General features: G+C 44.8%; 1 protein-coding gene across 3 annotated transcripts in view; it reads left to right on the top strand.

The window, feature by feature from the left end:
• Positions 1-8,031: 8,031 nt before the first annotated feature.
• LOC113896075 (phylloquinone omega-hydroxylase CYP4F2-like) overlaps positions 8,032-26,098 on the top strand; it is a 31,487-nt gene continuing 13,420 nt past the window's right edge. The window contains exons 1-7 of one of the 3 annotated variants that reach the window (XM_027548073.1): positions 8,032-8,146; positions 8,498-8,696; positions 10,520-10,664; positions 13,405-13,458; positions 13,551-13,678; positions 16,084-16,205; positions 16,616-16,886. In XM_027548073.1, the coding sequence (XP_027403874.1) occupies positions 8,499-8,696; positions 10,520-10,664; positions 13,405-13,458; positions 13,551-13,678; positions 16,084-16,205; positions 16,616-16,886 (918 nt within the window). In that variant the 5' untranslated portion in view covers positions 8,032-8,146; position 8,498. Of the gene's footprint in view, positions 8,147-8,468; positions 8,697-10,519; positions 10,665-13,404; positions 13,459-13,550; positions 13,679-16,083; positions 16,206-16,615; positions 16,887-26,098 lie in introns of all 3 variants that reach the window. The other 2 variants (XM_027548072.1, XM_027548074.1) reach the window with 2 other exon arrangements.

Here is a 26,098-nt window from a genome sequence, read left to right as displayed (position 1 = left end):
ACGACAGAGGATGAGATGGCTGGATGGCATCACTGACTCGATGGACCTGAGTCTGAGTGAACTCCGGGAGTTGGTGATGGACAGGGAGGCCTGGCGTGCTGTGATTCATGGGGTTGCCTAGAGTCAGACATGACTGAGCGACTGAACTGAGCTGAAGAAGGTGGTAATGATGATGGAAAGTCATAGTGTGGCCTGCTAGAAAGTGTCTGAGGGGGTTCTTCTGAATGGAGCAATCAAAGACAGCCTCCCTGAGGAGGTAGCCTTGTTACAGAGTCCAAGCTTTAAGAGCAGAGGTTTGGGGCAAGATATGGACAGAGGAGCCTGGTGGGCTGCAGTCCATGGGGTCACTAAGAGTCAGACACGACTGAGCAACTTCACTTTCACTTCTCACTTTCATGCATTGGAGAAGGAAATGGCATCCCACTCCTCCTGTGGAGGAGGAAGGGTGTTTTTCACCACCACTCCCCAAAAAATGAATGTGGGTAAGCTGCAAGAGTAGTGTTAGTTGCTCAGTCATATCCGACTCTTTGTGAGCCCATGGACTGTAGCCCATGAAGCTCTTCTGTCCATGGAATTCTCCAGGCAAGAATACTGGAGTGTGTTGCCATTCCCTTCTCCATCACTCAAAAGGAGAGGAAGGAGCCTGCAGGGGGAGAGACAGAATTTTTATCCTAATTCGGGTGTCTGCTTAGTTAATGGGCAAAGGCACTGGCCAGGTATACAGCAGGTGAGTAAACTCCTGTCTACAAGGGCATGTGGACCTGACACTGACCCAGGATAATAAAATGGGCTACAATGATGTTACTGGTTCCAAGCTCATACTCCTCACTATACAACAGGCCGATACTTAAGAGAAGAGTTGTTAGGACCAGAAAACATGACTTTAGACAGAGAAGGAGAAATAGCATATGACATCCCTTATAAGTGGAATCTAAAAAGAAATGATACAAATTAACTTACTTACAAAGCAGAAATAGACTCACAGATTTAGAGAATAAAATAATAGAACTTATGGTTGCATGGGAAAGGATTAGGGGAAGGGATAGTTAGGGAATTTGGGATGGACATGAATATATTGCTATATTTTAAATAGATAACCAACAAGGTCCTATAGTATAGCTCAGGGAACCCTGCTCAATATTACGTGGCAACCTGGATGGGAGGGAGGTTTGGGGGAGAATGGATACGTGTAGTGGAGGACAGGGCAGCCTGGAGTGGTGCAGTCCATGGGATCACAAAGAGTAGGACATGACTTGATGACTGAACAACAACAACAAATATGTATGGCTGAGTCCCTTTGCTGTTCACCTGAAACTATCACAACATCGTTAATACAAAATTTTAAAGGTTTCATAAAAGAAAACTTGACTTGGAGACCAAATGTCTTAGAGCTTGTTGTTTCCAAATCTTCCAGCAGAAGGAGCCTCCAAAACACTCAGGAGAGGAATGGACACCCTCATAGCAGCCAGTGTCAGAACCAGGGCTGGATGTGTACTGAAAATTAAACCCACAGGTGCAGCACCATCTGGGGCCCCACAGGGGCCACACCTCTCCTCCTCCCTCTGTCTCATTCACTCACCATCACAGCCTTTAGTGGCAAGTCGAAGCCTTTGTCTAGTGAAAGGGGAGACATTTGACACCCAAGTATACACAACTCTTTGAAGGGGTTATCTCCACAGTGGGGGAAAAACATAGTGTATTAACTGATGGGAAAATGGGGTTGTGAGAAAGACGATCACCAGCCCAAACTCAAAAGAATGGACTTGGAGACATGAGATGCAGCGGGAAGCAAGGCTTTGATGATGGTCTTGCAAGATCGGGTGTCTGGTGGGCAGGCACACCCAGAGTCATTGCACAGAGCAAGTAATCCTAGCACGCAAATCCCTCCAGGATTTGCCAGTTCCTCACTGGCTGAGTATTATGGGGTGAACAATCTTCCCAGATGTCTCCTAGGTTTGTTCCCTTCCTCTTTAAAGCCTGGCCCCTCCCTGACATCTTGTTTCCTCCTTTTCTGTGCACTTATTCCCATTCTTGTGTTTTGAAGTCACCAACAGAATGAACCCTTTGAAAATTCTAGGCATCCCACCCTCCCTTTTTTTGCCTGGACTTTCCAGTTTTGTAAGCCTTATGGCTATCAGCTATTACATCAGCAAGCTGTCACTCAAAGCTAGCTATTTTTAAAAATAGACCACTTAAAGCTTTTTATTTCTTACAGGGTCAATTGAAAGTGGTTTTGTTCTTTTTTTTTAAGATTGAGGTAAAAACATCATTTGTATTCCATTAGGAATGATCCAATAGACTTCAGGATACATGTTCAATATACAAAAATTAATTCTATTTCTGTATTCCAGGAGTTATCAAACTGTGGTCTATGGACTAAACCTGGCTTATGGCTTATCTTTGAAAGATATGCAAGAAAGTAATTCTTCTATATTTTTCAAGGATTATAAAAGAGGGGGAGGAAGAGAAGGAGGAGTTCCTGACCATGACTTGCAAGCACTAAAATATTTACTATATGGAATTATAGAATCATCCTTCTATACACTAGGGGCTTCCCTGGTGGCTCAGACAGTAAAGTATCTGCCTGCAATGTGGGAGACCGGGGTTCAATCCCTGGGTCGGGAAGATCCCTGGAGAAGGAAATGGCAACCCACTCCAGTATCCTTGCCTGGAGAATCCCATGGATGGAGGAGCCTGGTAGGCTACAGTCCACGGGGGTCTCAAAGAGTCAGACACGACTGAGCTACCTCACTTTCACTTTCACTTTCTCTTTCTATACACTAGCAGCAAACAATTGGGAAATGTTTTCACACACCATTTTTCAAGAATCATTCACTGGAAGAAGTGGGATATTCAGGTATAAATCTAACAAAATATGTTCATGAATTCCAGGATGAAAACTTCAAGCCACAGATGAAAGAAATCCATAAATACCCAAGTGAGTGGAAAGATTAAAAACCTTCATAAAGCAGAAGACTCAATGTCATTAAGATGTTGGGTGGTGGTGGTTTAGTAGTGAAAGGTTGTTACTGAACAAAAAGACACCGGGATTCTTGGCCTCCAGAGGAGAAGAATTCAATCTGGGGCCAGAGACAAGGCTTGATCGCTCAGAGCTTTTGTGTAATAAAGTTTTATTAAAGTATAAAGGGGATAGAGAAAGCTTCTGACATAGGCATCAGAAGGGGGCAGAAAGAGTGTCCCCCTGCTAATCTTCAGCTGGATGTTATATAGTCACTAACAGTCTATTAATGAAAGAAAGGAATGTCTTAAAACTCAGAATGGCACCAGGCCCCTCATCCATAAGAGGCATTTTGAGATAATCTTGGCACCAGATGATTCATCCCAGGCCGTAAAACGATTGACTTGAATCTTGTAGAAAGGCAGATTACCATACAAGTAGTTTCATTTACATAGATTAGGGGAACAGTATCTGTGTATAACATACTGGTTTGTCAAGTAGGTTCTGAGCCATTAGGTGGAACCGATTTGAAGACAGAGTTTGGGGTAAATGCATAGCACATTAACATAGCTTAAGACAAACATTTCCATAAGAAAAATGCATTGGTTAACTCAAGGTTTGAGAATAGTTAACTTCAGGTGAAACCAGGTGTCATTATGGCAACACAGTATTTTACGAGAAATCTCCTTTTAAATTTGTATAGAGAAGGAAAAAAATATTGCTAGTTTGTTTCCTCCTGCCACTTAAGAGAGATAAAAATGTCTGACATTTGCAGCCTATTTCCTCCATTTGGAGACCCCTGGCCTTCCTGCCTGTTACCCTCTCAGTGGCTAAGTGGTATCCTACTCTTTGTGACCCCATGGACTATAGACCACCAGGCTCCTCTGTCCATGGGATTCTCCAGGCAAGAATACTCGTGTGGATTGCCATTTCCTTCTCCAGGGGATCCTCCTGACCCAGGGATGGAACCCACATCTCCTGCAGGCAGATTCTTTACCTACTGAACCATCAAGGAAGCCCCATTAAGATGTTAAGTCTCCTCAAACTGATCTACAAATTCTAAGTAATCCCAATCCTAGAAGGACTTTTTTGTAGAAATAGATAAGCTGATCACAAAATCTACATGAAAATGCAAGGGACTCAGAATAGCCAATATATTTCTGGAAAAGAGCAATGTATAATAGTTGAAGGATTTATAAGACCCCTTTCAAGATATACAATAAAACCAACCATAGTTCAAAAATATTTCTTCCCCAGATATTTAATGAGTAGGTACTATGTGCCAAGCTTTGCTGTCACCCGTCCTATCACATTTACCTAAATTGCTGGTGAGGTGGAGCAAGTTGCTTCACCTCTCTGAAATCTCCAGCTCCTCTTCTGTAAAAACAGGTAGTGAATTTGATCTTGCAGGGCTGTCGGATGATTACAACAAAAACAATGACAACAGCAATAATGACTTCCTCTATTGAGCCCTTCCTCCATCCTATGTGTTTTACACGTGTGGTCTCTTTCAGTGATTTCCACCATCTTGGAAAGTGGTGCTAATGAAATGCCCATTTACAGATATGGAAGAGGCAGAGCTTAGTGGTTCAGAGTACCCACTGTGAAGCCTGGGGCAGAGTGTGGTTCCACCAGGTGTATATGGCTTTGTGTGAGTCACTTACATGATTTTCAAGTCTCAGTTTCCTCAACTGTATGAAATGAAAAAAGTTAATGTACTTGTGTGTGTGTTAGTCTCTCAGTTGTGTCCGACTCTTTACAACACTATGGACTGTAGACCACCAGGATCCTCTGTCCATGGAATTCTCAAGGCAAGAATACTGGAGTGGGCAGCCAGTCCCTTTTCCAGGAGTCTTCCCTACCCAGGGAAGGGGCTTAAAACAGCTTCAGTGGCTTATGTTGAAAAATGCTGGTGTGGTGGCTACAATTACTACTCTAAGCTGCCTCCCTATTCCCAGCACACAGTAGGTCTGCAGTGAGCTGACTCTTCTGAGTACTAGGGACTCTTTCTCTTGCATGTCCCAGGATGCTGCTTGGCTTATCATATTCTGGCTTTGCCTGCCTAACTCTGATGTAAATGGAACTGTCAGGAGGTGAAATCTATGGAGGGGAAGAAAATTCTGGGGGCAGGGTGCACCCAACCCCACTGACAGTTTTAGGATCTTCCACTTGATTCCCCTGGCCAGTGTTGGGGGAGGAGGTTTAGGGTCTCCCCAGCATCCTACCAGTGTCAGGACTCCTTCCTCCCCACACTACTTTCCTGATCAGTAGCTCTGCCAGGAGCCCCATCATTCAAGTTTTCTCTCACCAGAGACCACCCCACAGGGTCAGGAAGAGATGGTGCATTCATTGAAGATCCTTTGGGTGGTGCATCCTAAATATGGCTGTATGATCCATGTGATAATACAAAGACCTCAAGGTATCTCCCCATTGGGGTCTCCATTTTGCCTGAGATTACATCTTTATAAGTATCCCTGGATTAAAAGGGCATTGTCCCTTGTGAATGAGGGTGGAGCAGCATGGCAGAGGGGAAAGGCTTAGGCCTGGTGATATGACAGACATGGGTTCCTTCCAGTTCTGCAACTTAGGCTAGAGGCTTGCCCTCTTTGAGCCTCAGTTTGCTCTTCTGTTCATAAGTATCTCCCCACTTGTCATCACTTGGGTCTCTGCCTGATTCCAGGGTGCTATCCCAGAGCACTGAGGGAAGGATGATGTACTATCTTACTGACAGAACTTCTGGCACACAGCAGGTGTACTTTGTGTAGAGCACCTGACTCATAGCACAAATATTTTATATACAGTACCTGACACATAGTAGGCATGATTCTTTTAGAGGACCCAGCACATAGTAGATGTTCTTCGTGTATTATGTCAGGCATTCGACAGGTATGCTTTATGTAGAATACACTGGATATGACAGATAGGATTTGTTTAGAGTAGCCAGTGTGTAGTGAGCTTCCCAGGTGGCTCAGTGGTAAAGAATCCACCTACCAATGCAGGAGATGCTGGTTCGATCCTTGGGTCAGGAAGATTCCCTGGAGAAGGAAATGGTAACCCATTCCAGTACTCTTGCCTGGGAAATCCCACGGACTGAAATCCCTGGCGGGCTACAGTCCATGGGGTTGCAAAAGAGTTGAACATGACTTAGTGACTAAACAATAACCCAGTATATAGTAAGTACACTTTATGTAGAATATCTAGCATATAGTCAATATGCATGTGTCTGTGCTAAGTCACTTCAGTTGTGTCTGACTCTTTACGACCCTTTGGACCATAGCCCACCAGGCTCCTCGGTCCTTGGGATTCTCCAGGCAAGAATACTGGAGTGGGTTGCCATGCCCTCCTCCAGGGAATCTTCCTGATCCAGGGACTGAACTCATGTATCGTAAGTCTCCTGCATTGGCAGGTGAGTTCTTTACCACTAGGCCCACCTGGGAAGGCCACATAGTCAATATGCTTTATGTAAGTACTTTGCACAGAATAGGTTCATTTTATTTAGAGCAGTTGACACACAGCAGGTATGCTTTATGTAAGGCATGTGGCACACAGTGGGCATATTTACATAGAGCAACCTGCACATGGTAGATGTGCTTTACAAAGATGACCAAACTCACAGCGGGCATGCTTTGTGTACAACACTTGGCATACACTAGACAAGATTTATACAGAGTACGTGGCACAGTAGATGCACTTTACATAGAGCATCTGACACATAGTAGGCATGCTCTATGTAGAATTTCTGACCCCCTGTAGGCATGCTTTTTGAGGCACCCAGCACAGAGTAGGCAATCTTTACATACAGTTGTCTGCGCAGAGTAGGCTTACTATATGTGGGCTACTGGCACGTGTCGTGGTCTGTATATGGGTTGGAAAAGAATTTCCAGACATGAGGCAGAATGAGAGAATATTTTATTAGAGTAGGAGATGCTTTTAGAACAGCGGGCAGGCTCAAAGGAGAGCTGAACCCTTTCACAGGCTAGTAGCCAATTTTTGTAGCCTCAAGACAGAGAAAATTCCTGCTGCAATGGTGGTATTAGGTGATTGGTTAGGATGCTACGTGTGTATTCAGTTGCATCTGACTCTTTGTAACCCCATGGAATGTAGCCCACCAGGTTTCTCTTGTCCATGGATTTCTCAGGCAAGAATGTTGGAGTGGGTTGTTATAGGGTGGACATTTTACCTAACATGGTGTCAGGAAACCAGCCAGTTTAGGTCCAGAGGTTCATGGCAACAGTTGCTATGGGACTTGGTCATTTGCAGAGCGTTTTGTCCTATGACTTGGCATAGGGCTCCAGAGCATACACTAGCACAAGTAGTAGTAGCTAGCCCTTTTCCTTCATTCCATCTTTTTGGGCGCTCTTGATCCTTACCATCTTCCTGTAGAACCCTTCTCGGTCCCCCTCTCAGGGTCTTATCCAGCATCCCATTTCCCAGATGGGAATACTGAGCCCACAGAGGGTACACATAGCCCACAATCAGAGCGAGGGCAGGGCAGAACACTCCCAGCTCTGCCCTCCCCAGTGTGGACCCTGCTCTCTCTAGGCCGCTCACAGCCTCCAGGAGCCCTCTTCCAAATGGGCCCTTTATCTTCTGAGTCTGATGCAGGTAATCCCCAGTCAAGCTGGTTTCTCTATTCCTGTTCTGCAGCAGTCACATCTCACCCCAGACCCTGGGCTGCTTGGAGACACAACCTGAACTCCTGCCAGGCTGTGTGTGCTCCCAAAAGCCAGAATTTTAACAGTTCTGAGCTTCCTGATTCCAGGCCTGGAAATGGTGCGTGAAGGCTTCCTGACCCATGTGTGGAGAGGAGCTGCAGAGAGCTTTGCCCTGCCCTCCTGTACATGTGTTTGCCTACCACACACCGGCCTTGGAAGTGCAGGGGTGGCTGTGAACCTGGAGGCCCAGAGTCACCTTTGTCTGCACCACAACTTGCTCACGTGGAAGGTACTGAGTCCAGAGGAGCCAGTGTCCATACAGGGGGGCAGATCCTGAGCTGATTCACAGGCAGCTCCCCCTCCCCCCACCCTGTATCCAGACAGCTTCCGGGTAGGGAGGAAGTAAAGAAGCTGTGGGGATTGGCTGGCTTAGCCCGGCCCCTGGCAGCTTCCTCTAGATCTGGGGTCAGACCCAGCCATCCGAGGAGGAGGGCAGAAGAAGTTGTGTGGGACAAGCCAGCCCACATGGAAGGTAAGAGGCTGGGGGTTCTGGCCCAAGGTGGGGAAAGCATATGCCCAAGGCAGGGTGGCTCCAGGGAATGAGATGACCTGGGAGATGAGTGGGTACCAGTGTGTGTGTGTGTTTGTGTGTGTGTGTGTCTGTCTGTCTCTGTTTCTCCCTCTTCCTCTGAGTTTGTTTCTCCCTCCCCTCTCCCAGTCCCTGTCTGTCTGTCTCTGAGCACTTCTTGCCCATCCCCAGCACTCCCTATCCCTGCCTCTCCCTCCCTTGCTCCTCTCTCTCTATCCATCTTTGCCTCACAGCTCACCATCACTATCTCTTCCTTCATCCTCAGAACTCACCCTCCACCCCATCTGACCACAGGATGCTGGAGCTGAGCCTGTCTTGGCTGGGACTCGGGCCAGTAGCAGCCTCCCCATGGCTGCTGCTGCTGCTGGTCGGGGCTTCCTGGATCCTGGCCCACGTCCTGGCCTGGACCTACACCTCCTACAACAACTCTCTCCGCCTCCGATGCTTCCCGCAGCCCCCAAAACGTAACTGGTTCTTGGGTCACCTGGGCCTGGTGAGTGTGGGCAGCAGATTGAGTCTGGGAAATCAAGGTAGATGGACTTCCTGGAGGTCAGGAATGGGGCTCAGGTTTGAGCTGGGGTCTAGGACAGCAGAGAAGACAGGGAAGCCAAGGAACCCCCTCTTCCCTCACTCATTCATTCCTCTACTCTGCCATCGAGACGTTCTCCACATCCTGTCCTTCCAGTCCTAGCCTGCTTTCGGGTCCATTCCCTGTCTGACTTCCACATGTTATGCACCTGATAAGATTCACTGTCCAGCGTCTGCTCTGCACAGGGCCCATATCCTTGTGTCTTGTTCTCAGCCACAGCTTTCCTAAGGGAAATAACTACCACCTCCCCATTCCCACCTACAGGAGCACAGCTGCCCACCCCTTGCCCTTTCCAGGACCCCTTCCTCTAATTTAACTATCATCCCTCCCCCAAAGATGTCCCAAAGGGCCTGTTGCCCAATCTAGATAAAGTCAGCTACTCACTTCCTCTTTCAAAAGCCTTCTTAGACCTACCCCACCTCCACACCTGCCTAGATTGTGCCCCAGACTGATACTTATGACTTGACCCCACTCATGATTAATGAAACAGGTAATCATCCAATTACTTAGTAACCACTTCCCAATTTGATGATAGTTTGGGGGAGCAGACACTACAGTGCCCAGTCCAGGACTGGAGCGATGTAAGCGCTCAAAATAAATGCTTGATGACCGAGGTGATCAACTTGCCATCACCTCCCTCAGTCAAGGTCAAAGGGATTATATTCAGCTCCCCCTATCTCCCAGACAACTTTTCCTTTCATGCCTGGGATGAGAACTACAAGTTGGGGGAGGACTTATTGCAATTACTATTCATTAAGGCAAAGTTCACAGTGGAGGGTGTCCAAAGCTCACCACAAAGATTTGCTGAGGTTCCAGATCTTCAAATGGTCTCAGCGAGCCCTGGAAGCAGCAGGAATGTTACAAAGTTCTCCAGTTCTGCCTTCCCTGCCTCCAGGGCTTGGCTGTGGGGACCAGTTCAGTCACTCTTCTGTGTGACTTCAGCTGAGCCACGCTCCCTCTCTGGGCCAGTCTCATCTAGTGCTTTGAATCCTCACCTTAGGGCCTTCGGATAGGGGAGCAAGTCACAAAGGTGAAAGTGTTTTATGTCACCTGCCTAGAGTACCTGAGGGTATTTGTCGGGTTTGAATGGAGCATCGTGAGGGAGAGGGTGCTTCACTAGGAGGCTACCTGCACTTCTTCCCCTTTGAGGGGATATGGCATCAGTTACTTCTTTTGAAAATGTCACAATTGAAAGGCATGCCCATAACTTGCAGAGAAACAGACAGGATGCACTCTGCACCGAGCCTGATCAGTGAAGGTTATAGTCCATGTTCCTCCTTTGGTTAATAGGCAGAGTTCATGTCTGTCCCTGGGGGATGGCCAGGGCTATAAGGTCAGAGGTCTGCAGAACCCTTGCCATGCAAGAAATCAGAAGCCATGTGGAGCAGGAAAAACATGGGAGGGTGTTGGACCAAAGCCCATTCATCCTGCTACCCACAAAGCTGCCCACTGAGGATCTCCTTCTTAGATTGCCCTTGCACTGGGACCACTCCCAGGACAAGAAAAATGTGTCTTCTCAAGCCAAGATTTGCCTCCCTGTGGGCAGAGAGCCTGTCTTCTCCCTGTGCCCTGGGATAGACCCTTGGGACTTGGAGAGCCTCCAGGTGCCTCCTTCCCCAAGAGGGAAGGAGGAAGCAGAGATTCCCTCCATCTGTATAGGATCCCACACTCTGTCCACCTCAGTGGACTCTCCTTCTGTGAAGTGATGGCCCTTACCTTGCTTACAGGTTCCCCCCACGGAGCAGGGCTTGAGCAAAGTAACTCAGCTGGTGACCAACTACCCTCAGGGTTACTTGATGTGGATGGGCCCCATCATCCCCCTGGTCATTTTCTGCCACCCTGACTTGATCCGGACTTTTGCCAGTGCTTCAGGTACCCAGGCAGAGCTGGTGGTGGTGGGTGCCATGATACACCTCAGGGCTTCCAGCCGCACCCCTGCCAAGCTTCCATGTGGCCCCTACAGGACCCCAACCCCCTTCCCCTCCTCTCTCTGCCATCTTCCTCTTTCCTTCATGTATTGATCACTGCCATCTCACATCCTCCTCCTTTCTCTCACTGCCATTTACACCCCACCCTGGTGTCCTGGGCAAAAGACAGGACATGAAGATTCAGATTCAGGCAGAGAGATCTGTGACCTGGTGTGGTCAGGAATTGGCCAGAGGGAAATGAGCTCTGCAAACCCAGAGAAGAAGCAAGATTCTCTTCTAGGGGATGCTGGAAGGATTCCTGGAGGAGTAGTTGGAACTGGGTCTGGAACGACGAGCAGAAAGTTTTTAAAACAGAGTATGGAGTGATGCATGGGCATCCATAACATCCCAGGTCCCCTGCCAGACCTTCCCTCAGTCCCCACCTATCCCCAGGTGCTGAGCAATGATGGCTTATGGCTAGTGTACATATAAGTTGCTATTCCCATGACATCTACCTCTCTGGTGGGTCACTTTATTTTCCCCTATCTTGGAGCTGGTCCACTTCTAGATCAGTGCCCTCCTTCTCCAGTTGCCAGGAATCTTCCTGAGGAGACTCCACCCCACCCTGGCTCTCTTCCCTTGTCCCCTACCCCTCCCATCCGCAGACAGATGACCAGGCAAGCAGGGGAACAGACAGCGTGTAACAGAAACCTGGCTTCAGACCCAAGAATGCAGAGTGAACATGAGAAGGGCCTTGGCTCACTCTGGCTGCTGAAGTCTCCTTCAGCTGTTAGTGGTAGAAATGCCACCCCGTATGACCTATGGAAAGAAAAGGAATCAAGTGACTATAAAGTCCAAGGAGGGGTATCTTCAGACCCAAATCTATCCATATCTATATAATGTCGTAAGAAATCTGTTTTCCTTGTTTAGATCTCTGTTCCTCTGTGGTGGCTTCCCTATCATCTTGGTAAAACTGAATCCAACAAGCTCAACCCCCATGGAAAAGTGAGCTCATTGACAACATTTTCAGGAAAAGACACAGGATTTCCCTAGCCTGTGTTATAGGACCCATTCCTGTGTCCCTGAAACTCTGAGTACCCAATCTTGGAGGTGGTTTAAGGGTCCTCTAAGCTGTTGTTTTGAGGCTCAGAGTGATTTGATGGTTAAGAACACAGACCCTGGGTTCAGAGAGATGTGGCTTATTGTCTCAGGCTTATTGTCTGAGAGAATGTGGGCAACAGACTCCATTGTTCAGAGCCTCAGTCTCCTTATCAAGAATATGGGAATGGAAGAGAAGTCAGGGGAACACGGTGTTTGGGGTCCAAACAGAAAAAGACCCTTCCTATCCCTATATTCAAGGGACCCCAATTATCACGTATGGAGGATAAAGGGAGAGAGGGTGGCAGGAGGCTTAGGACAGAGGAGCAGCTGCTGGAGGTGATTCACCGTCCCAGCTCTGGATCACTGCCCTCCAGGTCCTTCCCTCTGGCAGCCTAGAAGAGTGTGAATTGGGTCCTATTTGTTCCTCTCCAGATTCAGAGCTCAGAGGAAGGTCTCCTGTACACTCAGGGCCTAGCCAGCACCTATGGGGATGCGTGCTGCTGGTGGATGGGACCCTGGCACACAATCATCCGCATCTTCCACCCCACCTGCATCAAGCCTGTGCTCTTTGCTCCAGGTAGACGCCTCCCTGGCCATAGCTTGCCCATTGCCAGGGTCTCTGTGTTGCCTCTAGTTGTACAAGTGACCAGGATGCAGGCAGAGGGGGGCATGGCAAAGATGCCACTGTCTCCCACTGCAGAATCCCAGCTGCATGCTCTCCAGTCACGTCTGTGCAATGTCTGCTGAATGGCCACATCTGATCAGATTTATGTTTCTACGTGGATTCTGGTTACAGTTGGTGTATGTTATATCTAGTAATACCTGGTATATGTTTAAATCTGAGTTCAGAGATGTTCTCAGTCATGTCTAGAGCTCATCTGTGGCCAAGGACATTTGAGGCATCTTGAAGCCTCTCTGGTTCTTGTCTGAGATGCTGTTAGAAATTGCCTGGTTCTCCAGTTGGTCACTTCTGGGTGTCTGTCTGAGGTCTGGAACTCCAGGGTCACTCTGAGAAATGCCTGAGACCTTATGTGAATCTTGTCTGATGCTTAGGATATGTTTGAGTTTTGCCTGGTTCAGGTCTGTGTCATCAGTGTATTCAAGTCCTGTCTGGAGTCCACGTGGGGCACACTGAGGTGATGCCAGATTGTCTTCAGGCCCATGGCAAAGCATCCTGTCATGTCATCTTGTATCATTCATGGTATGGCCTTGTTAGGACTTGTTAAGATATGGGACCATGTCAGATGTCTCAGAAGGGGTCAGTGCTGGGGCAGATGTGGTGTCCTAGGTCCCTGTAAAGGTGTTTTGTAAAGTGATAGACCATACTTGTGAGGTAGAAGATGCAATGTCCAGTCATATGTCAGGTTGGGGTGTGTCTAAGCACATTGAGATGTGTCTATGGGCCCTGCCTTTGCTCTGTTCTGTGCTGTGGCCTGGTCTGGTCTGGTCTCCTCTCCCCTCCCAGCTTCCTGTGCTCTTGGTCCCATTCTGCTATGTTGGGCTTGGAGGGGGAATGCTGATTCTTGGCTGGGAGCCTCCACTCCCCACTAAAAGACCCTCCCCTCCCCATCTCCTTGGTCCCTGGTGGTCCTCATTCATATCAGCTGCCATCGCACCCAAGAATGTGGTCTTCTACAACTTTCTGAAGCCTTGGCTGGGTGAGTAACTATGAGTGAAGGGGGTTGAGGGTGACTTTGGGGACCCAGGGGAAGGTCTTCCTTTGCTCACTCCCTGTGGCTGTCTCTGCTAGGGGATGGGCTCCTGCTGAGTGCTGGTGACAAGTGGAGCAGCCACCGTCGCATGCTGACACCTGCCTTCCACTTCAACATCCTGAAGCCCTATATGAAGATTTTCACCAAGAGCGCAGACATCATGCATGTGAGTCTCTTGAACCCAGGGTCCCAGCTGGAGTCTTGGGGAAAACAGGGACTCAGAGACATCTTGTCTGGATTTCTCCCTCTTCTGATTGGCTTAAGTCCATCGTTCGTCCTTTCTCAGCCTCAATGTCCTTGGCTATATAAAGAATGTAATATGATCCCTGCTTTGCAGGGTGGTCAAGATATCCTGCAAGCTGAGCTTCCCTGGTGGCTCAGATGGTAAAGAATCTCCCTGCAATGCAGGAGACCTGGGTTCAATCCCTGGGTCAGGAAGATCCCTTGGCGAAGGAAATGGCAACCCAGTGTTGCCATTCTCCAATGTGCTTGCCTGGAAAAGTCCATAGACAGGGGAGCCTGGCACGCTACAGTTCATGGGGTCACAAAGAGTCGTTCATAACTGAATGACTAACACTTTCACTTTCAAGATATCATAATGGAGCCACATCCCTGGCACACAGTAGATGCTCAGAAGGTGTTAGCTTCTATTTTACCTTCCCAGAAGCCTTAGAATCTTGAGACATATTTGATGGTAATAATTAATATGAGTATCAGGCAGTAGTTGTTTCTGAGTAATGAATCACTTGGAAACAATAAGGATTTAGTATTTACAGCAAGACTGTGAGTCAATTGGGTGGTTTCTCTGGATGTGGATGGGGCCACTCATGTACCAGTGATCAGCTGAGGGTCTGGTCATGCTGGAATGTACCCTGCGGTACTGCAAGACTCAAGACTGAAGAAAGAGCTGGAGTCTATAACACAGACATACATCAGTGGTTTAATGGATAAGAGGATCTTATGTGTCTGAAGCAAAGTCCTGGAGTGATATCCCATCATGTATATCTGTGGCTGACAGCAAGTATGTCAGCATTTACCGATTAGGCTCCATGAGTAAGCGGAAATGTGAATAGGGTGTAGGTGAAGCAGGGACTGGTCAAGCATGGGATGTACAGAGAACAAGAGGACAGCTGTCTTGGGTGGCCTGACCATACAGATAGGAAGCATTGCTGGTCTGGGGTCAGTCCTCTCACAGGTTTGAAGCTTGGTTGGCTGTAAGCTGATCTAGCATGACCTCAGAGAGGGTAAATAGACTTACTTTCATGGGATTCTCTCCCTTCAAAAGGCATCTCAGGCTGGTTCATATGGTAGACGTAGGGTATGAAAAGACTGAGAAGAAGTGCCCTTTGGGGTCTAGGTTTGGAATGATCACCTCATCATTTTCACTGCAGTCTGTTGACCAAAGAAAGTCCAGGGCCAGCTCAGAATCAAAGGATGGTAAAAGAGGCTCCACCTCCAAGTAGAGTTACTGAAAAATTACATTGCAAAGGGTTTTGATATATACATGGGAAAGTAAAGAACTGGAGCACAGGCTTTTGTGAAGTGCCTGTAATTTTTTTCATACTTGCAAGCCCATAAGAGAGCTTGTCACTGTTTCTTGGATTCTGCCAGGATACGTGAGACTCCTAGGTCACAGACCAAGGACAGTTTATTACTCTTGGCACAGCAAACAGCATGTGCTTTTTGTTGGTTTGCATTCTTCTTCCAAGTCACCAAATCTCATGCAAATAACACAGGTGGGCTTCTATGGATGCCTACTCATATAGTATATTATATCACAGGGGAGGGAATATTAGTTTTAGGAACTCTGTGACATTTATAGCAGTTAGAAGCAAGCTTGATATTTTCCAGGGGGACACATTACCTCACTTATCAAGGTTGTTTGCTACAAACACAACTCTGAGAAATGGTCCAGGTAAAGAACATAGGGGTCTTAGAACTTTTTGGCAAAACCAAAAAAAAAAAAAAAAAAGTGCAGGAGTACTCAGGGCCCATGGAGGACTATCTCTATTAACATAGGGATCATTTTCCTAATCAACTTATAACAATGAAAATGATGAAAACTAACATTTGTTAGCACTTACTTTATGAAAAGTTGACCAATGGTGCACAAAGTATGAGCTCAACAGATAAAGAATCCACCTGCAATGCTGGAGACTCAGGAGATGTGGGTTTGATCCCTAGGTTGGGAACATTCCCTAGAGAAGAAAATGGCAACCCACCATACTATTCCTGCCTGAAAAATCCCAAGGACAGAGGAGCCTGGGGGGCCACAGTCCAAAGTATCAGACACAGAGTCGGACACGAATGAGTAACTGAGCACACACTCATGCACATAAAGTATAGTAGGTAGAATCAGGATTACAAAACCCAGACCTTCTGACTCCCAGTCATGGAGACTTCATGTCCTAATAGTAACAGTTTTCACTCCTACATGAGCCTGGTCCTCCCTGGGGGTGGGTGCCTCGGACCAGGAGACAGAGCCCAGGAAGTGCATCTTGGTATCTGGGGTTAGGAAGGGGCACCAAGGAGGCAGTTCTCAGCCTCAGCTGTGTCCCCTTCTCTGTTCAGGCCAAGTGGCAGCGTCTGATCATAGAGGGCCACACCCATCTGGACATGTTTGAACACATCAGCCTCATGACCCTGGACAGTCTGCAGAAATGCGTCTTCAGTTACGACAGCAATTGCCAAGAGTGAGTCTTACCCAAGGGCCTGGGGAACATGAGCCACAGACCCACGGGAGTAGATGGGTGAGGGAGGGTTGACCAGGACAATCAGAAAGGTCTTCTTGGAAGAGGTGGGTCAGATCTGGACATTGAAGAACAAGAAGGGGAACGAGAAGAAGCCATCCTTTTAGGTGGGTAGAACTGTTTGATAAAGACCAGGAGGCTAGGAGGAGCACGGTATGTGCAATAGTGAGGCGACATCTTGGAGATAAGGATGGAGGCATTGGTATCTTTATATCTTAAGAACATTCTGAAACCAAAGAGGATATGAACTTTCTCCTGGGCTTTCCAGAGAGCCATGGAAGGTGTTTGAGAAGAAGAGGGTTCTGTTCAAAGTTTATTTCAGACATCAGATATTTCTTGCTCTCATCCTGTAGGAAGCCCAGTGACTATATCGCTGCCATCTTGGAGCTCAGTGCCCTTGTGGCAAAACGATATCAACAGATCTTCCTGCACATGGACTTCCTGTACTACCTCACCCCTGATGGGTGGCGCTTCCGCAGGGCCTGCCGCCTAGTGCACGACTTCACAGGTGCTGTCATCCAGGAGCGGCGCCGCACCCTCCCCAAGGAAGATATTGATGACTTCCTCAAGGCCAAGGAGAAGACCAAGACTTTGGACTTTATTGATGTACTCCTGCTGACCAAGGTGGGCTCCTCTGGGATCTGAATTCAAGAAGCAGTATAGGCCTTGGGAACTTGATTTAATCAAACTTAAACTGGATTGAACTGGATGCAGAGGGTGCTGGGGAGCCATGTGAGATTCTTGTTGAAGGAAGGGCTGGGTTAGGGGTAAGTTTTAAAGATGACCATGTGGAATGCACAGGGCTTCCCTGGTGGCTCACACAGTCAAGAATCCACCTCCAGTGCAGGAAGCCCAAGTTCGATCCCTAGGTCAGGAAGATCCCCTGAAGTAGGAAATGGCTCCTACTCCAGTATTCTTGCCTAGAGAATTCCATGGACAGAAGAGCCTGGTGGGTTTCAGTCCATGGGGCTGCAAAGAGTCAGACAGAACTGAGTGACTAACACACACACACGTGGGGTGCAGCCTGCAGGGGACTACTAAGTCTGAAATTGTGAAGGCCTGAGATTTTACTCTCCTTCCCAATTAGTAAGTTAGTCTACTGCAGAAATAGACTGTATATATCCATGTATACATACAGAATACTGGATCTTAAGAATCCATTTATTACTTATAGCAGTAACAGTAACCAGAGTAGAATGGTATCTCTGCTCCCCCATTCCCAAATTCCTCTGAGATCTCCATGATTTCTTTATCTTCCCATGTAGCCATACTTGACATTACAGAAAAAAATACCTTCAGTTTTCTTTTATTTTTTTTATTTTTAATTAATTAATTTATTTTAATTGGAGGCTAATTACTTTACAATATTGTACTGGTTTTTGCCATACATTCACATGAATCAGCCATGGGTGTACAGGTGTTCCCCATCCTGAACCCCCCTCCCACCTCCCACCCATCCCATCCCTCTGGGTCATCCCAGTGCATCAGCCCTGAGCACCCTGTCTCATGCATCAAACCTGGACTGGCAATCTATTTCACATATGGTGATATACATGTTTCAGTGCTATTTTCTAAAATCATCCCACCCTCACCTTCTCCCACAGAGTCCAAAAAGTCTGTTCTTCACATCTGTGTCTCTTTTGCTGTCTTGTATATAGGGTCACCGTTACCATCTTTCTAAATTCCATAAATATGCATTAATATACTGTATTGGTGTTTTTCATTCTGACTTACTTCACTCTGTATAAAAGGCTCCAGTTTCATCCACCTCATTAAAACTGATTCAAATGCATTCTTTTTAATAGCTAAGTAATATTCCATTGTGTATATGTACCACAGCTTTCTTATCCATTCATCTGCTGATGGACATCTAGGTTGATTCCATGTCCTAGCTACTGTAAACAGTGCTGCGATGAACATTGGGGTACACGTGTTTCTTTCACTTCTGGATTCCTCAGTGTGTATGCCCAGCAGTGGGATTGCTGGGTCATATGGCAATTAAAAGACCCTTACTCCTTGGAAGAAAAGTTATGACCAACCTAGATAGCATATTAAAAAGCAGAGATATTACTTTGCCAACAAAGGTCCGTCTAGTCAAGGCTATGGTATTTCCAGGGGGCATGTATGGATATGAGAGTTGGACTGTGAAGAAAGCTGAGCACCGAAGAATTGATGATTTTGAACTGTGGTGTTGGAGAAGACTCTTGAGAGTCCCTTGGTCTACAGGAGATCCAACCAGTCCATTATAAAGGAGAACAGTCCTGGGTGTTCATTAGAAGGACTGATGCTAAAGCTGAAACTCCAATACTTTGGCCACCTCATGCGAAGAGTTGACTCATTGGAAAAGACCCTGATGCTGGGAGAGATTGGGGGCAGAAGAAAAAGGGGACGACAGAGGATGAGATGGCTGGATGGCATCACTGACTTGATGGACATGAGTTTGAGTAAACTCCAGGAGTTGGTGATGGTGTGCTGTGATTTATGGGGTTGCAGAGTCAGACACGACTGAGTGACTAAACTGAACTGAACTAAATGGCAGTTCTGTTTCCAGGTTTTTAAGGAACCGCCTCACTGTTCTCTATAGAGGTTGTACTAGTTTGCATTCCCACCAACAGAGTAGCAGGGTCCCCTTTTCTCCGCACCCTCTCCAGGATCTATTGTTTGTAGACTTTTGGATAGCAGGCATTCTGACCGGCGTGAAATAGTACCACATTGTGGTTTTGATTTGCGTTTCTCTGATAATGAGTGATGTTGAGCGTCTTTTCATGTGTTTGTTAGCCATCTGTATGTCTCCTTTGGAGAAATGTCTGTTTAGATCTTTGGCCCATTTCTGATTGGGTCGTTTATTTGCCTCGAATTGAGCTGCAGAAGTTGCTTGTATATTTTTGAGATTAATTCTTTGTCAGCTGTTTCATCTGCTATTATTTTCTCCCATTCTGAAGGCTTTTCACCTTGCTTATAGTTTCCTTCGTTGTGCAGAAGCTTTTAATTTTAATTAGGTCCCATTTGTTTATTTTTGCTTTTATTTCCAATATTCTGGGAGGTGGGTCATAGAGGATCCCGCTGTGATTTATGTCGGAGAGTGTTTTGCTTATGTTTTCCTCTAGGAGTTTTATAGTTTCTGGTCTTACATTTAGATCTTTAATCCATTTTGAGTTTATTTTTGTGTATGGTATTAGAAAGTGTTCTAGTTTCATTCTTTTACAAGTGGTTGACCAGTTTTCCCAGCACCACTTGTTAAAGAGATTGTCTTTTCTCCATTATATATTCTTGCCTACTTTGTCAAAGATAAGGTGTCCATGGGTATGTAGATTTCTGTCTGGAGTTTCTATTTTGTTCCATTGATCTATATTTCTGTCTTTGTGCCAGTACCATACTGTCTTGATGACTGTGGCTTTGCAGTAGAGCCTGAAGTCAGGCAGGTTGATTCCTCCAGTTCCCTTCTTCTTTCTCAAAATTGCTTTGGCTATTCAAGGTTTTTTGTATTTCCATACAAATTGTGAAATTATTTGTTCTAGCTCTGTGAAAAATACCATTGGTAACTTCACAGGGATTGCATTGAATCTATAGATTGCTTTGGGCAGTATACCCACTATCACTATATTGATTCTTCCAACCCATGAACACATTATATTTCTCCATCTGTTAGTGCTCTCTTTGATTTCTTTCACCAGTGTTTTATAGTTTTCTATATATAGGTCTTTTGTTTCTTTAGGTAGATTTATTCCTAAGTATTTTATTCTTTTCGTTGCAATGGTGAATGAAATTGTTTCCTTAATTTCTCTTTCTGTTTTCTCATTGTTAGTGTATAGGAATGCAAGAGATTTCTCTGTGTTAATTTTATACCTGCAACTTTACTATATTCATTGATTAGCTCTAGTAATTTTCTGGTGGAGTCTTTAGGGTTTTCTATATAAAGGATCATGTCATCTGTGAACAGTGAGAGTCTTACTTCTTCTTTTCCAATCTGGATTCCTTTCATTTCTTTTTCTGCTCTGACTGCTGTGGCAAAAACTTCCAAAACTATGTTGAATAGTAGTGGTGAGAGTGGGCACCCTTGTCGTGGTCCTGACTTTAGGGGAAATTATTTCAGTTATTCACCATTGAGGATAATGTTTGCTGAGGGTTTGTCACATATAGCTTTTATTATGTTGAGGTATGTTCCTTCTATTCCTGCTTTCTGGAGGGTCTTTATCATACATGGATATTGAATTTTGTCAAAGGCTTTCTCTGCATCTATTGAAATAATCATATGGCTTTTATTTTTTCAATTTGTTAATGTGGTGTATTACATTGATTGATTTGTGAATATTGAAGAATTCTTGCATCCCTGGGATAAAGCCCACTTGGTCATGATGTATGATCTTTTTAATATGTTGTTGGATTCTGTTTCCTAGAATTTGGTTAAGGATTTTTGCATCTATGTTCATCAGTGATACTGGCCTGTAGTTTTTTTGGGTTTTGTTGTTGTTGTTGTTGTTTTTTGGTGGCATCTTTGTCAGGTTTTGGTATTAGGGTGATGGTGGCCTCATAGAATGAGTTTGGAAGTTTACCTTCCTCTGCAATATTCTGGAAGAGTTTGAGTAGGATAGGTGTTAGCTCTTCTCTAAATTTTTGGTAGAATTCAACTGTGAAGCCGTCTGGTCCTGGGCTTTTGTTTGCTGGAAGATTTCTGATTAGTTTCAATTTCCATGCTTGTGATGGGTCTGTTAAGATTTTCTATTTCTTCCTGGTTCAGTTTTGGAAACTTATGCTTTTTCTAAGAATTTGTCCACTTCTTCCAAGTTATCCATTTTATTGGCATATAGTTGCTGATAGTAGTCTCTTATGATCCTTTGTATTTCTGTGTTGTCTGTTGTGATCTCTCCATTTTCATTTCTAATTTATTGATTTGATTTTTCTCCCTTTGTGTTTTGATGAGTCTGGCTAATGGTTTGTCAATTTTATTTATCTTCTCAAAGAACCAGCTTTTGCTTTGTTGATTTTTGCTATGGTCTCTTTTGTTTCTTTTGCATTTATTTCTGCCCTAATTGTTAAGATTTCTTTCCTTCTACTAACCCTAGGGTTCTTCATTTCTTCCTTTTCTAGTTGCTTTAGGTATAGAGTTAGGCTTTTATTTGACTTTTTTATTGTTTCTTGAGGTATGCCTGTATTGCTATGAACCTTCCCCTTAGCACTGCTTTTACAGTGTCTCACAGGTTTTGCATTCTGGTGTTTTCATTTTCATTCATTTCTATGCATATTCTGATTTCTTTTTTGATTTGTTCTGTGATTTGTTGGTTATTCAGCAGCGTGTTGTTCAGCCTCCATATGTTGGAATTTTTAATAGTTTTTCTCCTGTAATTGACATCTACTATTACTGCATTGTGCTCAGAAAAGATGCTTGAAATGATTTCAATTTTTTTGAATTCACCAAGGCTAGATTTATGGCCCAGGATGTGATCTATCCTGGAGAAGGTTCTGTGTGCACTTGAGAAAAAGGTGAAATTCATTCTTTGGGGGTGAAATGTCTTATAGATATCAATTAGGTCTAACTGGTCTATTGTATCTTTTAAAGTTTGTGTTTCCTTGTTAATTTTCTGTTTAGTTGATCTATCCTTAGATGTGCATGGGGTATTAAAGTCTCCCACTACTATTGTGTTACTATTAATTTCCCCTTTCATACTTGTTAGCATTTGTCTTATATATTGCAGTGCTTCTATGTTGGGTGCATCAGTCAGTTCAGTTCAGTCACTCAGTCGTGTCTGACTCTTTGCGACCCCATGAATCTCAGCACGCCAGGCTTCCCTGTCCATCACCAACTCCCGGAGTTCACTCAAACTCACGCCCATCAACTTGGTGATGCCATCCAGCCATCTCATCCTCTGTCGTCCCCTTTTCCTTCTGCCCCCAATCCCTCCCAGCATCAGAGTCTTTTCCAATGAGTCAACTCTTCGCATGAGGTGGCCAAAGTACTGGAGTTTCAGCTTTAGCATCATTCCTTCCAAAGAAATCCCAGGGCTGATCTCCTTTAGAATGGACTGTTTGGATCTCCTTGCAGTCCAAGGGACTCTCAAGAGTCTTCTCCAACACCACAGTTCAAAAGCATCAATTCTTCAGCACTCAGCTTTCTTCACAGTCCAACTCTCACATCCATACATGACCACTGGAAAAACCATAGCCTTGACTAGACGGACCTTTGTTGACAAAATAATGTCTCTGCTTTTCAATATGCTATCTAGGTTGGCCATAACTCTTCTTCTAAGGAGTAAGCATCTTTTAATTTCATGGCTGCAGTCACCATCTGCAGTGATTTTGGAGCCCCCCAAAATAAAGTCTGACACCGTTTCCACTGTTTCCCCATCTATTTCCCATGAAGTGATGGGACCAGATGCCATGATCTTCATTTTCTGAATGTTGAGCTTTAAGCCAACTTTTTCACTCTCCTCTTTCACTTTCATCAAGAGGCTTTTTAGTTCCTCTTCACTTTCTGCCATAAGTGTGGTGCCATCTGCATATCTGAGGTTATTGGTATTTCTCCCAGCAGGAGTAGCAATACTCATATCTTATAAAACAGACTTTAAAATAAAGGCTGTGACAAGAGCCAAAGAAGGACACTACATAATGATCAAAGGATCAATCCAAGAAGAAGATGTAACAATTATAAATAGATGTATATGTTGGGTGCATATATATTTATAATTGTTATATCTTCTTCTTAGATTGATCCTTTGATCATTATGTAGTGTCCTTTTTTGGCTCTTGTCACAGCCTTTGTTTTAAAATCTATTTTATCTGATATGAGTATTACTACTCCTGCTTTCTTTTGGTCTCTATTTGCATGGAATATCTTTTTCCAGCCCTTCACTTTCAGTCTGTATGTGTCCCTTGTTTCAAGGTGGGTCTCTTGTAGACAACATATAGGGGTCTTGTTTTTGTATCCATTCAGCCAGTCTGTGTCTTTTTGTTGGGGTATTCAACCCATGTACATTTAAGGTAATTGTTGATAAGTATGATCCTGTTACCATTTACTTTATTGTTTTGGGTTCTAGTATACACACCCTTTCTGTGTTTCCTGTCTAGAGAAGATCCTTTAGCATTTGTTGGACAGCTGGTTTGGTGGTGCTGAATTCTCTCAGCTTTTGCATGTCTGTAAAGCTTTTGATTTCTCCTTCATACTTGAATGAGATCCTTTCTGGGTACAGTAGTCCGGGCTGTAGGTTATTTTCTTTCATCACTTTAAGTATTTCCTACCATTCACTCCTGGCCTTGAAGAGTTTCTATTGAAAGATCAGCTGTTATCCTTATGGGAACACCCTTGTGTGTTATTTGTTGCTTTTCCCTTGCTGCTTTTAATATTTGTTCTTTGTGTTTGATCTTTGGTAATTTGATTAATATGTGGCTTGGGGTGTTTCGCCTTGGGTTTATCCTGTTTGGGACTCTCTGGGTTTCTTGGACTTGGGTGACTATTTCCTTCCTCATTTTAGGGAAATTTTCAACTATTATCTCAAGTGTTTCGTGGTCTTTCTTTTTGTCTTCTTCTTCTGGGACTCCTATGATTTGAATGTTGGGGCATTTAACATTGTCCCAGAGGTCTCTGAGATTGTCCTCATTTCTTTCAATTCATTTTTCTTTTTTCCTCTCTGTTTCATTTATTTCCACCATTCTGTCTTCTACCTCACTTATCCTATCTTCTGCCTCCATTATTCTACTGTTGGTTCCCTCCAGAGTGTTTTTGATCTCATTTATTGCATTATTCATTATATATTGACTCTTTTTTATTTCTTCTAGGTCTTTGTTAAACCTTTCTTGCATCTTCTCAATTCTTGTCTCCAGGCTATTTATCTGTAATTCCATTTTGTTTTCAGGATACTGGATCATTTTCACTATCATTATTTGGAATTCTTTATCAGGTAGATTCCCTATCTCTTCCTCTTTTGTTTGGTTTTGTGGGCATTTATCATGTTCCTTTACCTGCTGTGTATTTCTCTGCCTCTGCATCTTGTTCATATTGCTGTGTTTGGCATGGCCTTTCTGTGTTTGGGCAGTTGTTGGTTCCTCTTTATTGTGGAGTTTCCTTGCTGTGGGTGGGGTTGGACGAGTGGCTTGTCATGATTTCCTGGTTAAGGAATCTTGTGTTTTGGTGGGTGGAACTGGATTTCTTCTCTCTGGAGTGCAATGAAGTGTCCAGTAATGAGTTACAAGATGTCAATGGGTTTGGTGTGACTTTGGGCAGCCTGTATATTGAAGCTCAGGGCTATGTTTCTGTGTCGCTGGAGAATTTGCATGGTATGTCTTGCTCTGGAACTTGTTGGACCTTGGGTGGTGCTTGGTTTCAGTGTAGGTATGGAGGCCTTTGATGAGCTCCTATCGATTAATGTTCCCTGGAGTCAGGAGTTCTCTGGTATTCTCACGATTTGGACTTAAGCCTCCTGCCTCTGGTTTTCAGTCTTATTCTTACAGTAGCCTCAAGATTTCTCCATCTATATAGCACCAATGATAAAACATCTAAGCTGAAGATAAAAAGTTTCTCCACAGTGAGGGACACCCAGAGAAGTTCACAAAGTTACATGGAGAAGAGTAGAGGGAGGAGGGAGATAGAGGTGACCAGGAGAAGAAGAGGGGGAGTGAAAAGGGGCGAGAGCAAGCTAGTCATTAATCACTTCCCTACGTACTCTCCACAGTCTGGACCACTCAGAGATGTTCACAGAGGTACACAGAGAAGAGAAGAGGGAGGAAGGAGACAGAGGTGGCCAGCAGGATAAAGGGGGGAATAAAAGGAGAGAGACAGGGGAGGGAGGAGGGAGGAGGGTTCAGGATGGGGAACACGTGTATACCTGTGGTGGATTCATTTTGATATTTGGCAAAACTAATACAATTATGTAAAGTTTAAACATAAAATAAAATTAAAAAAAATAAAAGAAAAACAAAGAAAAACAAAAAAAGGAGAGAGACAGATCCAGCCAGTAATCAGTTCCCTAAGTGTTTTCCACAGTCCAGAACACAGAGATTCACAGAGTTGGGTAGAGAAGAGAAGGGGGAGGGAGGAGATAGAGGAGACCTGGTGGAGAAAAGGAGAGTCCAAAGCTGGAGAGAACAATCAAACCAGTAATCCCACACCCAAGTAAAAATGGCTATTGAAGATTGGGTTCTTAAAGGTACACAATTGATAACAAATACCAATAAGCAAAGATTAAAAATCTAGAGTAGAGGTTAGATTATCATAAATACAATATTAAAGGAAAAAAACAAAGTTACAAAAATTATAATATATATATATATGAAGTTTGCTTTAAAAGATAAGGTCTTTTTTTTAAAGTAGTAGTAGGTTATAAAAATGAAAATTAAAGGAGTAATAGAGGACTTAAAATTTTTTTAAAAAATTTTTAATTTAAAGAATGATAATAGTAAAGATATATCTAGGACTTTCTCTGGTGTTGTGGACAGTGTGGGGTCAGTTCATTTTCAGATAGTTCCTTGATCCAGCTTATACTTCTCAAGATCTATAGGCCCCTTCCTATGTAGCTGGTGCTAACTACAGGGTTTTAATCTACTGCACTTGTCACTTCCAAAGCGGTTCCCTCTGTTTGGTTTAGCTTCTTCTGTTTGCTTGTCTCTCCAGTGTCTAATTTCCACCCTGACACAAGGGGGCGGTGGTGGACACTTTTTTAGGCTCACTTGTTCAGTCTTACTGTGGGGAGGGAGGAACACTGCAAACAACACTGTCATGTGCTTGCAGTGTCTCGGCCACAGTGGGTTTGCCCTCGCTCACGGCATGTGTGCTTTCCCTGTCTACACTGCTTAGGCTCTGGGTTGCTCTGCCGGGAAGTGTCTGAGGCTGGTTCTGGGTTGTATGC

Source organism: Bos indicus x Bos taurus, chromosome 7, assembly GCF_003369695.1.
Source record: "Bos indicus x Bos taurus breed Angus x Brahman F1 hybrid chromosome 7, Bos_hybrid_MaternalHap_v2.0, whole genome shotgun sequence".
Lineage (NCBI taxonomy): Eukaryota > Metazoa > Chordata > Mammalia > Artiodactyla > Bovidae > Bos > Bos indicus x Bos taurus.
Note: the sequence above shows the minus strand (reverse complement) of the source record. Positions and strands in the feature narration are given on the sequence as shown.